Raw genomic sequence first — 16,350 nt, 5'->3', positions numbered from 1 at the left:
GGAGGAGGAAAGCCCCCATGGCAAGGAGATAGTTACTAGATCCCCGAGGTGTAGACGGGCTGCATGGCCTGGTAGATTTTCAGGAAGGGACGACAACCTGGAAGACATCAAGGCGGGAAGAAAAGGCATACTCCTGTTAGGCGGCTGGGTGGAGGGGCCAGGGCAGGGATTAGTCATGGGGGAGAAATCCAAACAGGGAGGGAGCCAAGGCAAACAGCCGCTCCCCATCCCAACCAGCCCACACCAACCACGGGCAACATCTGAGATGGGCAGAAAGGGATGCTCTAGATGAGCTGGGAAAGGGGAAAGCCCCTGCAGCCCAGTTTGGGTCCTGTAGGACCTAGAGCAAGTGCTGGGCTGGGGATAGAGGTAGGATGATGATCTGAGTGAGGTACTGGCACCAGGCAGGGTACTGCATGCCAAACCCCATCTCCATCTGGTGCCGTCCTCCCAAAAGCTGGCAGAAAAGCACTGTCACCCCACAGCTCAGGTTAGTGCCCAGCACAGGGAGGGCACCCCCTGAGGGCAGGGTAGCACCCTGCCAATAGGAGTGAACAATCTCTGAAAGGGAAAGGGAAATTCAAATTGCCAAGGAAATAATGAGGAAAATACTGCCCATCGAGGACAAGCCTGGCCATGCAGTGTGGGGTGGTGGAGTGGGGGGGAATGAGGCTGGGGAAAGGAGTCGGGGGCACCTACCGCCTTTCGACTCAAAGTTGGGGATGCCGTGCATGATGACGTGGTGGAGGAAGAGGGGCTTGTTGTTCATCTTGATGCTGCCAGAGAGGAGCCCACTGAAGTAATGGATGTACCTGAAGGAAAGACAGGCAGCTCAAGAGCAGGACCCACAAAGAGCATCCACCTTGGACCCTGCATCCAATCACTCTGGCTCTGGGGACAAAACCCAGCCTGCAAGGGCTTTCCAGAACCCACCTTTTTTGGGATGGCTGTCCCACTGGCACCACCTTGTCCTCATAGAAGCGTTTCATGGCAAACCTGTCCAGAGCCTGGTCAGCGCTGTGGGGCAGATGAGGTTGAAGCAAAGTACTGGCACCAGCACCCCAGCACCGCTGGTGTGGAGGTCAGCAGTGGGCCCCAGGGCCACCCCAGGATTGCATGTCCCTCTCACCTGGCTGAGATGTTGCTGTAGTGCATGTAGGCAGCCACCACCACCCCCAGCCGGCCACGGTTCCCCTGCGGGCACACAGCAGAAGGGGTGTCATGGGGCAGTGGTGCCTGCAAGCGCCCGGGCACAGACGTCCCACACTGAGGCAGGCACACACTGGTCCCTATATGCACACGCCAGCACGCACACCCCCCAACCCTTATTAGACACACACCAATCTATGCATACATTGACACCTACCCACATACCAAGCCACCAACCACCACATTCCCTGCATCCTTTGGCCTCTGAGGCCACTCAGCCCCATCTCTGTAGTCCCGCAGACCCCCAGTGCCTCCATCACTGCACACCCTGGGGATGGGTTCAGCCCACCTTGTTGTGCAGGACCACCACATTGTGTGCCGCCGCATTGAGCCAGGTGTCCATGGCTTTGCAAATGCTGCAAATCTTCTCCAGCGCTGGGGTGTGCATGTCAGGCCACCCAAAATCCAGCACCTGAGCAGGGGGAACAGCCAGAGGTCACATGCACTCCCTGCAGAGTCCCCAGCCTGCCCGTGTGCAAAGCCCAGGGCATGTACCCAGGGTGGGCACCACTGTGTTGCTCTGATGTGCCCCTCCCAACCCCAACCCTGCACCCCACTGCCCAGGCCCCTGGCCCAGGGAGGCCATCATGGTCCCAGATCTCAGGCCCCTCACCCCAGGTCACTTGGCTCAGCTGCTCAGGGTTCCCCATTGTCACAGGGATAGGGACAATGCCTTACGGAGGTCTCCAAGAGATCCCAAACAGCCAGGTTTGGGCTGGGAATGGGGGATGAGGAAGGCAATGGGAGTCAGGCTGAGATACCACAAACCCAGTGGGAACTCTCAGTGCTTTTCTCAGGGTGGGTTCTAGCTGGGTGGAATAGAGAAGGTGGCTGTTCCTCCCCCAGACATAGCAGGAGCTGGTCCTGCAAACAGCCCTGCCCTCAGGCCCAAGATTCCCTCTGCTTCCCACAGCTGTGACCCACCTTGGGGTGAAGTTTGTTGACATCACGTCTCCGTTCAGATAGGTTGAAAAGCTTCAGAGAAGAGGAAAAACAGAGTGAAGGGACATCTTCCTACCTCGCTGCTACCTCTCATCTCTTCCTCACCCCAAAGCCTCCCCAAATCCTGCCATTAGAGTAACACCTTGCCACAGGGAGACACAATGATCAAAAACTCCCAGGATGAGTTTCAAAGAAGGAAAAAAATCTATCCACCTTAGTGCAAAGACCCTCCCCTCACCAGAGCTAAGCCCAGACAGAGAGACAAGGACGCAGTACTCCGCAAGCACCCCATCCCTAGGGTCTGAGCACCCCAGCCCCTTCCCCAGTCTGAGAGGGATGCAGCTGTGCCCCTAACCACATAGTTGTTCCCATGCTTGGACTTCAGCATGTGCGCCACTTCACGGAGGTTGCTGCAGTAACTCTGCTCCTCAGCCACACTGGGGTAGGAGACAGCAATGATCCGCTCCGTGATGTACACCAGGTCCAGCTCACAGCTGCTCTCCATGGCCGTAGTCAGGCTCATGCTCCTGGGCAAGAGAGGGGACCGCTGTCAAGGAATGGTATGGGGAGGGGACACAGTGACCCTTCCCCAACCTGTGGGATGGGCTGGGACACATGGGGACATAGCAGCAGAGCAGCCTGCAGCCTTTCCCCTGCTCCCAGTCCCATTGGGGTGTCTAGGGGACCCAAGTTAAGGATGGTGGATCATAACCCCCATATCTTCTCCATTGGGAGCATCTCCCAGGTGTAGCACATCTGGAGAAGCAAAGTGTTGGCAGAGAGGGGGAAGTTCATGCAATGCAGAGATGGTCACCAGAAAGGGAAATTGAGGCATCTACCTGGATGTTTTGCAGCGTGACTGCCCACTCCTGGAGGATTTTGTGGCATCCTAAAGAACCAGAGAGGAAAAGCAAGTTACCGCCATGACCCAGTCACAGACAGCACAGGGGTCCTGCTGGGGCTGGGTGTGATAGTGCTGCCGACGCATCCCACCCCCACCACACTGCACTGCACATGGTAACACCCCCAAAACATCTCCAAATATTACCCACCAAGCATCCCAGTGGCACAAACACCTTGACACCATCATTGTCCCCCCTCATCCCACAAGCAAAACCCAAGTCTCACAACCACAGCAGCTGGGACCAGCCACCACAGACACTGTGGGACTGGTGCCTTGGCAAAGGGTCCCAGAGGACCTTTTGGGAAGATGCTGAGTATGTAGACACAGTCTAAGGCATGTCAGAAGTCTCTCTTGTCTCTGTTAGGCTGCGTACACACACCTGGTGGGACAGAGCTGCTTTGGCCCTACCCAGAGCAGAGGCAGGTTCGCTGCCCAAGCAGCATCGAGGAGACAGCCAGGCACAGCAGTTTGCTTTGGCCCCGGCTCTCCTGAGCCAAATGCCTGGAGGAAATGTTTGAGTTCTCAGAGCAGGAAACTTCTATTTATGCATGTTCCCCGGCCTCGAGAATTTCATCTGCAGCCGGCTTGCTCAGTGACTTTGTGACCTCAGCCGAAAAACAAAGCAGGGTTTCCAAAAAAAACTGCTAAGGAAAAACACACTCGCAGCTCATTAGTTATAGTATCTCCAGCTAATAAGCGGGAGTCATTTAAAGACTAATCTTGGGCAGATAACATGTCCCAAGCACCTGGAAGGATCAGAAATAAGAGATGCATCCTGCAGCTGGTTCCCAGGATGCCCCTTCTGTCCATGAAGCTGCAGGACCTGCTGCCACTCTCCTCGGGCTGCAGCATCCCACAACCATTACATCAAAGGGAAGTGGGAGAGAGGTTTCCGACACTCTTCACCTGCCACCTCCCATCCAGTGCAGTCCCAGAGCTGCTCCGGTGGGCAGCCAGCGTCACTCTCCCTTGCTCCTTTCAAGGTCAGGCTGCCTGGTGGAGCAGGGTCAGGTTCAGCAGCCCCAGAGCCTGGGGACAACCATCTCCCCTGCCAGCCAAAGCCACTCCAGAAGGCAGCAGCCCTGCCTGAGCACTCAAGGGTGCTTGGGCAGGAGTGACAATTCCCCCTCCAGGTTCTCCTCAGGGTGCCCCAAATTTCCTGCTCACCCCAGAAACACTCCAGCATTGCTGAGAGCAAATAAGGAGTTAAAATGCAGCAAAAAGAGAAGTAAAACCTTTCCTGGGAGAACTAGGGTGTGTGAAACAAGCCTGACCCAGAATGTGGGCTCGTCCCTGCATCACCCACCAGTGACCAGGATAAGATCTCCACTGTAACTTCTGCTCTGCCCCAAACCTTTGTAACAGAGACATCTGGGGTCCCCCACCCACACCACCAGGTAGGAGAGCCCTGTCAGCCCACATCACCACACCCAGACACAGCAGCCTCCCAGTCCAGCCTTGCCCAAAGGAGATCTGACATGGGGCAACACAGACTCATGCTCCTCTCCCACAGGGGTAAACTGAGGCACGGGAGAGCGAGCAAGGTGGGGACACCAGAGCCCCTCTCCCTTACCATACCTTGACAGCAGTGAGACCCTTGCTAATCCATTTCCATGCCATGGCAGCTCCACTCCTGACACTCTCCAGGCCCAGGAGAGCGGGTGCTCGCAGAGAGGGCCCTCCAGTGTCCCCTGCCCCATCAAGAGCCCTCGGGCTCTGCCCCGCTCCCGAGCTCTGCCCTACTCCCCCTGATCTAACCACAGCTGCACTGCCAGCTCTGCCGCCAGCCCCTGCACGAGGAAGAGTCAGCCTGCGATCAGCTGATAGGAGAAAACGCTCATGTTATTAAACACTCCTGCCCACCACTGGACTGGGAGATCCTGCAAACATTCTCTCTGGAGGAGAGACTCCAGCCAAGCCAGTATAGGCAAGTCCAGCCCAGCACAGGACAGGCTGGTTCCAGTCACATTGGGTTGAAGACCCCTCTGGCAACACCATCGAGAATACGCCTCCCAGTCCCAAGCTAACTTGGCATGTCCCCAGGCTCCTGGAAGCATCCAAAACCCACAGGTCCCTTCTACTTGGAAAGGGTGATGAGAGGCACAAGAAAGGCTGCAAAAATAACAGGAAACTTCCCCAAAAGAGAGCAAAGCCAGCAAAGGAGGCTCCTGATTGGATTTTTCTAGCTGTGGGTGCTCTTTCTCCAGCTCAGACAAGGGCAGCAAACATGTCCTGGATAACCGAAGGGATGAGGCAAAGCCAGATCCCAGGTGAGGAAGGCTTTCACCCTCTTCCTCATGGGAACCATCGTGCCTTCATCCCTTGGGTCCCAGCCCCAGTGCACAGGGAGGCCGGCAAGCTGGCTGTGGGCAAGGGCGGGGGAAGCCGTCCGCGTTGACTTTGGCAGTGCATTTGTCTACACTGTCTTAGCAATTTCATGTCCATAGATTAAATAACAGATCCCTGGCTCTGAGACAGGAAAGCCAGCTTTGCAGCAAAAGCCCTGGTCCCCACTACACCAGTTTCCACCACAACCTCTGCCACCAACCCTGGGCATCTCACTTGGCCTTTGGCATGGCCATCATCACCTTGGCTGGCAGGGAGGGAGAGCTGGGGGGTCCCAGGGATATTGGGAGACCACAGGAGCATCCTGGATTGAGGGATTTTGGCTGCAGGGGGTGCTTGCAGCAATGGGACAGGCACGAGTAGCCCCCCCAGGAGGTCCTGAGGCAGAGATCAGCCTCCATGACTGGTCGCACTTACCAGGGTGTCTACCTGCTTGGTGATGCTCTCCCCTGGGGATGGCTGCAGGCAGGAGGAAGGGGAGAGAGAAAAAGGCAAGCAAGAGAGAAGGAGAGATTGAGAGACATGCATACAGAGCAGGGACCACAGCCAAAATTCCCCCCTAGCTATTTCTGGTCCTTCCTAGGAAATGCTCAATGGTCCCACTTCCTTCCTTGCCCACCAATATGTCCACTCTTCCTAAAGGCTGAGAATCCCTCAAAACCTAAGCACAGAGCTGGGGCGAAACTCAGGTACCAAGGATGCTGCCATCCTGCCTCCCAGCAGCCACCTACCACACTCAACCAGTGTCGCAGATTGGGAGCACTCAGCTAAACCCTCAGCTTGCTCCACGATGGGCACCCAGTGCCCTCCACATCTCCAGGGTCCCAGATAGATCCTCCATGGTCAGACCCTACAGCCAGCAGGTAAACAATGGGGCAAGCCTGTGCAGTCCCATACTCAGCCTGGCCACTGGCCACCAGCAGGCTCACCTCCTCAAGATAAAACCGGCCCCACAGGGCCAGCAAAGGACCCTGACGGGAGCAGAACCAGGGTCTGAGATCTTCAAAGTAGGCACATTTAGTGACACGCCACTGGAGTCTACAGAGAGTTCTGAAACAGGGCTGGAGACAGGAATTAACTTCCTGAGGTTGGGGAGAGCATCTGGACCCCAAATACAGGGAGCAGAGGACAGATACCTCTGCCTGAGAATGGTGGTTGGGGTGCCTGAGGGTGGCACAGCAAAAGAACCCAGCTTGGTGGTTTATATGAGTCTTGGGACCAGGAAGATGGAGGGAACCCCCAAAACCAGGCTCCTCCAGCCCTGGCAGCAGGGCCAGGGCAGACATTTCCAGCCACGGGACAGGGCAAACCCCTTTTGATTTCCTCTCAAAGCCACAGTAACGGTCCCAGCTCGAAGCCAACATGTTTTTGCTGGTGATAAGTGTCTGGGGAGGTTGGCAGGGGCGGCAGGGTGCAGGCAGAGATTAAACCTGGGGCAGATAACCACCACGGGGCTCCAGGGCAGGCAGCGTGCTCCACTCCCACCCCATCCCCTCACTCACTTGGGCTCTTGTGCTGCTCTGATGAGCTTGCAGGGGGTTGTCCCCTACACCCACCCACCTAGGGGTGAGACCTCTGCCCAGCTATGGGGTGCCCGGCCCAGGGCCCCCTGTGAGGCACAGACACTGCAAGCACTGCCAGGCTGCCGAGCCCGAGCTGAAACCCTGCCAGGGCCTCCTCTCCCCAGTGCCTGCCCCAGCAAGCCTTGGCACACTCTGGAGCAAAAAAAGAAGGGCGGCCACGCTGGCCCCAGGCTCTGCCAGTCTCCCTGCTGCCACGTGCCTGCTTTGCCTGCTGCCACAGGCATTGCCAGGCTGGGGATGGGGCAAGGGAGCTGCTTTGTTGGCAAAACGCTGCCTGGTGGGCACCATTGCGTCACACTTCCCAAACCTCTGGCTTGGACATGGCCCTGCTCCAGGTGACATCTCAGTGCCCTTGCTACTCCCAGAGCCTAGTCATGGCCTAGAGCAGTGTGGCAAAGGACTGTGGCTGCCTGCCCAGTGCCCCTGCACCCATCCTCCTCAGGACAGGGTGAACAGAGATGGCACGCCCAGCTGCTTTCCTGGTGTCCAGAGAGCACAGGGTGGGAAGGGCTGTGAGTCTCCCTGGCCCCAGCAGAACATTAAAGGTCCCCAGGAGGGACAAAAGTAGATGGTGACAGTAACAAGAGCTGCAAATGCACAGCCTTGGGCGCCCTGAGCCAAAGGCACATCTGGTATAACCATCTCCGGGCGTGCAAGAAACCGCCCTGGCTGTGGCCAGGGAGGGAAGGCCCTCTGTACCGGGGGACCCTGGAGCCCTGGCTGGTCACGTCCCATCTGCCTCTCCCTCTCAGCAACCCTGCAAGTTCCTCTTCCCTGAAAGCTCCAACTCCAGGAGTCCCACGATGGCTGGGCTGCCCCAGCTTGTGCTGCTCAGATGTGGGATGGCCTGCAGCCAGCAATACTGGGGGACACAGTACCAAAATGGGAGGCGCCCTTACCCTCAGCTCAGGACCCCTTTGGTTTTGGGGGTGAAAGATTCACATCCTGAAGCCCCTGGGTAGAGAGAGCCCCACACCCAGCGCAGAACAGGGTGTCCAGTCCCATCTAGTATCCCCAGAGCCCCACTCATGGCTCACAGTGGGGTGTCACTTACCAACTCATAGTTGACAGTGGGGGAGCAGGGGGTCACAGCCTGCAAGGAAGCAGAAGAGAGCCAAGATTAGTTCCTGCACCCCCCTGCACAGCATGGGGCATGGGAAGGGGCTGGGCTGCAGCATTCACCCCCCACCCACTCCCAAGGGCCCACCCAAGGGAGTGACAGGGTCACCCACAGCCCTGCCGTTCCAGGCAGGAGCCCAGGCAGCATCCCTAGGTCAAGGCTGGGCTTCCTGGGAATGGACTCAAGGCCATGGCAGAAGTGCCATTCATCCTTGGCCAGGGAGCCAGGACAGCCCCAGCCCAGCCCGGGTGGCACGGCGGGCACGGCACAGCACAGCACAGAGTGGATGCCTGATGCCAAGAGCAGCTCCTGGAACAAACTGCAGCCTGGCCTCGTGAGCTCCTGCAGCCGCCAGCTGAACAGCCCGGCTATTGTTACCTTAATTACCAGCGGCAATTACTGACAATTAACCTTGGGTTTTGCGTGCACCCCAGTCCGCCGGGAAGCAGCAGCATGCCAGGGTGGGAGAGGCAGCGCCTCCTTGGTGCCGGGGCAGCGGGAAGAGGTGCTCCAGCCCTGTGTTGGCCCAGAGATGCCAACAGTAGCTGGAGGGTGTGATTAGGGACACTTTGACCTCTACAAACCCCACCACTGAGTCCCTAGGAGCGGTGACCACCCCCCCTTCAGCCATCCCCTGCCCCATGCCAGGATGGAGCCAAAACAGCAAACATCACCCAGGGGCTGGTCCCCCACCATGGCAGCATGTGGACCCCCTGCACCCCACTCAGTCTCTCCTGCCCTGGGCCATAAAAAGAAGGATTTACCACAAGCACCCCATTTGGAGCACCCAAATCCCAGCCCATCCCAGACCCCACAGGGTGATGGCCAGTGCCTGCTCCCCTCCCTGGCTGCCAGTCTGCTCTCATCCCCTCTCGTTGTTTTTTTCAGGGGTTCCGCCTGCTCGTGCTCCCTTCCCCTGTGCATTATTATTATGATTTTATTCTAATGCAGAAACGCTTCCATAAAAGGCCCCTTTCCCTGCCCCGCGGCGCTGGCCCCACGCCAGCCTCCCTGGAATGTTCTCCGGCAGCGAGCCGCTGCTGCTGCGGACGGAGCTGACGAGGGCTGTGCCGTACCCCGCACCGTGCCCCGCACGCTGCCACACTCTTTCCCTGGGGATGCTCAACCAAGGGCCCCTGGCCCCCACCCAGTCCCAGCTCCAAGGCCAGTGATGGGGGGAGATGCACAGCTCCCCCACCACAGGAATGCTGGTCCCACAGCCAGGTAGGGTTCATGCCCACCCCTCCTCTGCTGTCGGCATGAGGAAGTTTGCAGGCTACAAACGCTCCTCTGCCTGGAAAAGCAAGAAAACTGGGGTGCCTGTGGTTGTATTTCCTTGTCCTAGCGGATTCTCTGATGTCTATATGGGCTTGTGGTCACCCAACACCAGTCTTCCCATCCACAGGAGACACCAACCCAGGTTATATGGTACTCTCTCATCCCAGAAAGGCAGTTTTAGGAGGACTGCAGGAATGTAAAGCTGTTTTCAGCTACCATCCCTCTCTCAAGTTTGGCTCAAACGTGCCCCCAGTTCAAGGAGAAGAGGCAAGACCCTGACCCAGTCAACGGACCACTTCTTAGAATTCCAGCTCCTGACCTAGAGGTGCAGGAGCACCCCTCCTGCCCCACAGGACTGGTGAGAGTATCACTTCATACAGGACTGTGGCAAACCCCAGAACCGCCCCCATCTCTGCCCTCAGGGATGCCTGCATCTCCCAGTGCAGGGGGTGGTGGGAAAGGCGGGGGGACCTGCACACCCCTGGTCCAGGCTTTGCCTTGCTGTGGCAGACACAGCAGCCTTTCTTCTCCCCCTCACCGGTGTTTGCATTCCTGCCGGCTGGCCCCCGCCGCTGCGACCCCGCCGCCCGGCAGCCCTGCCCAAGAATGTGAAGAACGAGGCGCAGCAGGGCTGCCGCCCACCCCACCAGCCCCCCATGGCCCCCCACCCGGCCCCCCAGGTCGCAACCCCATCCCTTCCAGCAGCCACATCCCACAAGCTTCTGCCTTGAGACCCGAGTTTTGCCAAGCAGAAAAATCAGTTTCCCAGTGAACAAGACCCTGTGGTCACGAGTGATGGGATTCCCTGATGTCTCATAAAGGGTTGGGCACACCCTGCAGCCTTCCGCTGGAGAGTGGTGATGGGCTCCCTGACTCATCTCCAGCTGTCACTATACCTAGAGATACCTGATACCCTTTAGATGTCCAAGACCAGAATTAAACACCTGGCTGGCAAATCCCTGACAATCCCCAGCCATGCCATCACAGAGTATAGTAGCCCATGGGATCCCTCTTCCACCTAACCCTTCCAGCTGCAGCTCGGGGACTGACCTCTGCACCACATATTCCCGACAGGACTTCAGCACCATTTCACAAGCACTGAGCGAGGCTGGAGGAATGCAGATATCCACCACGTACCCAGGGATGAGACACCTCAGAGCCTTCTCCATGCTGCAACCCCCACTCACACCTCCTTCCCTCAACACCTCCTTCCTGTCCCTCCTCCTCCCTCAGCAAAATAACCCTTGCACCTGTGGAGGTGCCCAGGGTCATTGCCAGGTCCTGCTCCAGCTCGAGCATCCCCATGAGTTGTAGCCCCAACCTGTAAGATGCCGGCAGGGCTAGGGGAAAACAAACCTCCATGGAGGGGCCCTGCGATTCAGGAACAGGCTGGATCAGTGCAGTAGTGGGCGCGCTGGGGTCTCCCCAGCTGGGCTGCTGGAGCCAGGCAAGCGCTGGCTCATGGCCCACAGCATGGCCCGTCTGGCTGCCGGTGGGTGATCCAGGCCCATCTCTGACGCATATCCCTTCCTTTGGGTGGCGGTTTTTGTTTTTCCCTTCCCCAGGAGCTCCGATAAACATTCCGGAGCTGGCTGATATCCGGGCTGGTGCTGACCCTTACAATGCCGGGAGCAGATGCAGCCACCTCAGCCACCACAGCCACCTCAGCCCTCACACAGACCCCAGCACACCATAGACGCTTCCCGTGGCCAGGCACTGAGATGCCAGCAAGCCTGCCCTGCTGGTGTGGTCAGAGTTGGAGACGTATTGTCAAAAGGGACGCTCCAGCATCCTGGACCCTCCCAAAGTGAGCCAGCATCAGGCAGGCACAGCCCTCATTGCTCCACTACTCAGAAGGCATGTGGACCCGGAAAGAGGGAAGCAAGGCACCCTACTCCCTCCAGCTCTGGTACAGGTTCCCCTGCCCAATCCACTCTGTGGGCTGGAAATGCAGTTGCCAAAGAGTGTAGTGACTCAGTGGCCAGATTGGCATTCCATGGGACAAGGCTGGGTAGCATCAGGGCCAGCTCAGCCCATGTCACCCCACATCATGGGGTCCAACATCACCCCTCAAGGGACCAATTTCTCCCTAGCAAGTTCACCTCAGCTTTGTGCCAATCTTGCCCCAGCTGGGCTGTTAATCACCTCTCCATGCCCCCCACGACTTTCTGCTCACCCCAAGACCCTGCCTCTGGCAAGCAGGGGCCCAGGGACAGCCATGGACCACGGCAACTCCCTCAGCCATCCCCAGGGCCCTTCCCCTACTTTCCAGTCCCTCCAGCCCTGACACAGCCACCAAGCCTTGCCAAGTCCCATCTTAGCCATGGTATGGGGCAGAGTGTGAGCCACCATCGGGAACCTCACAGCAGAAGACACTTTTAAGTGACAGGTTGGGACCACCAAACTGGGGATGTTGGGGAACATTTTTCCCTCTCCAGCACCCCTGTTCCCCCTTTCCCTATGTGACAAGCCGCAGCATCCTTCCCCCCTGTCAGGCATAAGGGACTATGGGGTCCAGGCTCTGGCCACACCCCTGCCCTTCACAGGGGTTAGGTACCTCCTGCCTACACCATGTGCTGCCTGTTCCTGCCCTCACATTTTTTGCAGCCCTGGCAAAACTCCTGTTTATGCAATACGTCCCCGGTAGGAGGACGGCATGTTTCCATCCACGCCCCTGCCCTCCCCCCATCCCACCGCCCCAGCTCCACCCTGCCCAGCACAGCCCCGGTGTGCCAGGAACAGGGCAGCCACACAGAGCCCCAGTCCTCTGGCATGGGGGTCTCAGGGAGGAGGCAGCACCCCAGCACCACACAGCCCCTCTCTGACCTCACCAGCACTCAGGGGCTCTGCTGCTTTTGGGATTTCTCCCATCGGGTGGGGATAACTGGCAGATGCGCCAAAGGGCCGGGGAGCGGTTTGGCCAGTAGCTCAGGGTGAGTCATCTGGGCTGATGCTGGGGCACAGAGGTCTCACCGCTCCCAGGCTTCCCTCCGAGAATCCCCAGCCCTCCCTGCAGCTGGGCTAGGGACTGTCACTGTGCCATCCCCTCCATACCTGGATGCAGCCCCCATGCCAGGGCAGGTTGCCCTGTCCCTGCATTGCCCAAGAGATGCAGGGAGAATACCAGAGGGCAAAGAGCTATCCAGGGATGTTCCCTAAGCTGGGACAGATGCTATCTCCTCTGTCTCTTCCTCGGTATGTCCCCGAGGAGCCGCCCTGTGGCCCATCCCCGCCAGGAAGGCGGCAGCAAGATCAGGACAGAGGTTACCCGGTACATATAGCCCTGCAAATCAGGGATGAAATACCACAGAGGACACCAGCTGTTCCACCCCACAGTGGCCCTGGGGGCCACCACTGGCACCCCAAGGCACTCTGGGACCCATGGCACACTGGGAGTATGATAGCTCCCAGCAGCCCATGGATGGCCTGGCCAGCAGCCCTGGCACAGGGACATGGGACAGGACAGGGAAAACAACATACAGGGAAACTTCAAGGGGTTGCGATGGAGGCAGCAGCACCAAAATAGCCCTGGTTTCAACCCAAATAAGGGCAGGTCCCGGCTTTGGGGCGGTTTGAGCAATCGGCCCCAGTGTTGCCAAGTGCAGACTAGGGGAAGGGGGAGAAAGTTGCATCCTTGAGCCTGTTTGGAAGGAAAAAGGGGTTTTCAGGGGTCAAGAGGGAGACAGAGGTGCCTCCATATAACCAGGACAGGGTCTGGCCCCACTCTGCCTGCAGGGACTGACTCGGCACAGGGCCGGCAACAGGCAGGGATATGCTGTGCTCCAGTGCCTAAAAAGGCAACATCTGGAGGCAGCAGGTCTGGATCCGGCCCCGCAGGCCAGCACGCGCCTGCCTGGCTCTGGCCCCACAGCCCCAGCCCTGTCCTGCTCTGCTCTGTCCTGCTCTGCCACCAGCACCCACTCATGGGTGCTGCCACCCCACTGTGGGTACACCCCTCACCCCAGTCCTGTGGGGACCCTACATCCAGCCTAAGGGAGAGCATGGGGTCAACGGCCCCCTGCACCAGAATCCCCCAAAGGAGAGTGCAGGGATCCCCCCACCCCCTCATCAACTCCCCAGAGCCAAACTGGGCAGCAGGATTGGCCAGGGATTAGCTCTGGCACCAGGGACTGGCTGGCAACAGAGTAACAGTGGGACCACCTGGGACAGACTCTGCTGCAGGGGGGTTCACCAGGACTGGTCCATGAACAGGTTGTTAAATTGGATTGGTCAGTGCATGGATTCTTACATGGGACTGGGCAGGAATTGGATTCTCACCTGAGGCTGGTAAACGCATGGATTCTCACACAGGATTGGCCAGCACGTGGATTCCTACATGGGATTAGTTACTGCACAGATTCTCACACAGGACTGGCCAGCACATGGATTCCTACATGGGATTAGTTACTGCATACATAGGATTGGTCAATACATGGATTCTGACAGCTGACTGGTCAGAGCAGTGATTCCCATGCAGGACTGGTAAGAGCAGTGATTCCCATGCAGGATTGGTCAGAGCAGTGATTCCAGCACAGGATTGGCCAGTGCACAGATTCTCACATGAGACTGATCAGCACATGGATTCTGACATGGGATTGCTTGGAGCACGGTCATTCCCGTGGGATTGGCCAGCACACAGAACTGTCAGCAGTCTGTGCCCCATCCTGAGCACAGTGTGAGCTTGGAGCACGGTCATTCCCGTGGGATTGGCCAGCACACAGAACTGTCAGCAGTCTGTGCCCCATCCTGAGCACAGTGTGATCCTGTCCCACAGATCCTGTCCCAACCTCTGCCAGGCTGGTGGAACACCAGGCAAGCCCCTTTCCTGTGCACAGAGACCCTACTGCAGGCTTTGGGCTGCCTTAAAGCATCCGGGGCACCTGCCAGTGCCCACACGTCTGTGACCCACGTCGAAGGAGTGGTTAAGGTGCCAAAATAAACTTTGGCTGCTCCAAGGGATCTATGTCCCTTGGACAGCACCAAGCGCACTCATGAGGGAAAGGTCCAAAGCAGATGGAGATGGGGTCAGTGCTGTGTCCTCACCCTGTGGGACAGAGCTGAATATGCTGCCAGGAAACTGAAATGATGAGCAGCACCTCCAAAACTGGTATTCCTCATCTACAGTGTTGAAGAGGTGAGGGAATAGGAGGGGGAAGTGGAGATGGAGCCACTTCCTCCTCCCCAGGGACTGTACTGTGGGGCTGCTCTTTTCCCTGTGTCCCAATATGCAGTAGGGAAGCTCCAATGCTGATCAGGGGCTGCCAGAACTATGATGGGATGCCCTGGGGATGGGCTGCAAGAAGCCAGGGACCAGATAGTGGCAAAGAAAGCAGGAGAGTGGCCCAGGGCCAGAAGCAAATGGACCCCTCAAGTCGGGACCCCAAAAGTAAGCCCCAAGACTCAGCACCCTCCCCAGGGTGGGCAGCAGCCTCACAAAGCAGCACCCTGCTCTTCCTGAAACAGTAAGATCACTAATGAAGGGGCTTCGTTAGAAAGGGTACAGGCTGGAGGCTCATTTTCTACAGATCCACTTTCCCTGGGGGTGGCTTCAGACTCCAAGCAGGATAAACATTGTCCTCCCGGTGCCACCACACTGTGGGTACAAGAGGTGCCCGCTTGGTTGCCCCCCAAAACCACCTAACTCGAGGTGCCATGCATACCCAGGGGGCGCAGCCACTGTCACCTCCTGTCCCTGCCAGCTGTCCCAGCACCCACACTGGGGTCACGGGTCCCACAACTGGGGCTGACGCCAGCGCTGAGTGGGCTCAGGCGCCCGGGAACGGAGCACTTCTCTTTTTTTTCTTGTTTTGCCCTTAAACCCAAGCGGGCTGATGCCTCCCTCGCTCGGCCGTTTCCTCTCCCAGAAGCACAGCCCAAAAACATCTGCGCCGGGACCTGCCCTGACGGAGTTAACCCTCTGCGGGCCCGGCGGCGCCGAGGGGCCGGGGATCCCTGCCGGGGGGGGCGGCGCGGGGGGGCTGGCACCCGCCGACACCTCGCCACTCATTAACTCGGGGTTTAACCATTGACGGTTCCGCGGCGGGACTGGGCAGGGGGGTTAACCCGTGTGCTGCCAGGGTATCCCGGCCCAGGGGCTGCCCCCACCGTGCCCCCCCGCCCGGGTGACAGGCGCCCAGCATCATCCCCTCGGCTGCGGGGCGGGAGCGGGGTGCCGGGGGCGGACCCCGGTTTCCCGCGCAGCCCTCGCTCCCCGGGGACGTGTCCCTACGCACTTCAGGGGAGGGGGGGGGAGACGCAAACTCCAGCGCCTGTGTGTCCCCCTCGGGGGCACCCTGAGAGTCACCGGCCCCGGCGAGGCGGGGAGAGGGGCACGGGGGGCACGGACCCCCCGGAGCCGCTCACAGGTCCCAGCCGGCAGCAAACCGGTCCTCACCCCCTCCCCAAATCATCCTCCCTGCGAGCACCGCATCGCCTCTTCCAAGGACTCCCGGCCCCCCCAGGCCCCCTCTGGTGACCGACAACTGCGGACCCCCCAACACGGGGGGGGCAGCACCCCCCCAACCACGCGCCACCCCATCACCGCTCGGATATCACGCGTGGCCCCCGCCCCCTGGAGAGATGACACCGCCTGCAGCACCCCCCTCCTGCCCCGGGGGTCTGAGGACCCCTGTGCCCTCGCCGCCCCCCCGTACCTGGTTCATGACGCTCCCGAAATCCATCCGGGGTCTCGCCTGCCTACATCCGAGAGGGACGGCACCGCAGCCTCACCTGGCCCGGGGGGCGCGGGGGGCGGCCGGAGGGGCCGGGGGGGGCAGGCGGGAGCCCGGCGTCGCCCGGGCGGGCAGGCGTGAAGGCAGACTGCAGGCAGAGCCCCCCTCCCTCCCCGGGCCAAGCCTGGAGAAGGAAGGAAGGAAGGAGGGAGGGAGGAGGGAGGGGAGGGAAGGAGGGGGAGAGCCGAAGGGTTTCGCTCCCCGCAAGCGGGACCCCGGCGATGGAGGGGCGCAGGG

General features: G+C 59.2%; 1 protein-coding gene across 6 annotated transcripts in view; it reads right to left on the bottom strand.

Annotated features, from left to right (window-relative positions):
• The window catches only part of TNS1 (tensin 1), a 54,139-nt gene extending 37,990 nt beyond the window's left edge, over positions 1–16,149 (bottom strand). For 4 of the 6 annotated variants that reach the window (XM_017825369.1, XM_017825370.1, XM_017825371.1 and 1 more), the window contains exons 1-10: positions 8,039–8,072; positions 5,819–5,860; positions 2,991–3,040; positions 2,507–2,678; positions 2,134–2,184; positions 1,499–1,621; positions 1,130–1,194; positions 934–1,017; positions 700–812; positions 37–97 (exon numbers count right to left, since the gene is read on the bottom strand). In XM_017825369.1, coding sequence (XP_017680858.1) covers positions 37–97; positions 700–812; positions 934–1,017; positions 1,130–1,194; positions 1,499–1,621; positions 2,134–2,184; positions 2,507–2,674 — 665 coding nt within the window. In that variant the 5' untranslated portion in view covers positions 2,675–2,678; positions 2,991–3,040; positions 5,819–5,860; positions 8,039–8,072. Of the gene's footprint in view, positions 1–36; positions 98–699; positions 813–933; positions 1,018–1,129; positions 1,195–1,498; positions 1,622–2,133; positions 2,185–2,506; positions 2,679–2,990; positions 3,041–5,818; positions 5,861–8,038; positions 8,078–16,035 lie in introns of those variants that run through there. The other 2 variants (XM_017825373.1, XM_017825374.1) reach the window with 2 other exon arrangements.
• Between the last annotated feature and the right edge of the window lie 201 nt (positions 16,150–16,350).

The sequence above is a fragment of the Lepidothrix coronata genome, unplaced genomic scaffold (assembly GCF_001604755.1).
Source record: "Lepidothrix coronata isolate B3197 unplaced genomic scaffold, Lepidothrix_coronata-1.0 Scaffold118, whole genome shotgun sequence".
Classification (NCBI taxonomy): domain Eukaryota; kingdom Metazoa; phylum Chordata; class Aves; order Passeriformes; family Pipridae; genus Lepidothrix; species Lepidothrix coronata.
The sequence above is the reverse complement of the archived record's forward strand: the minus strand, read 5'-3'. Positions and strand labels throughout refer to the sequence as shown.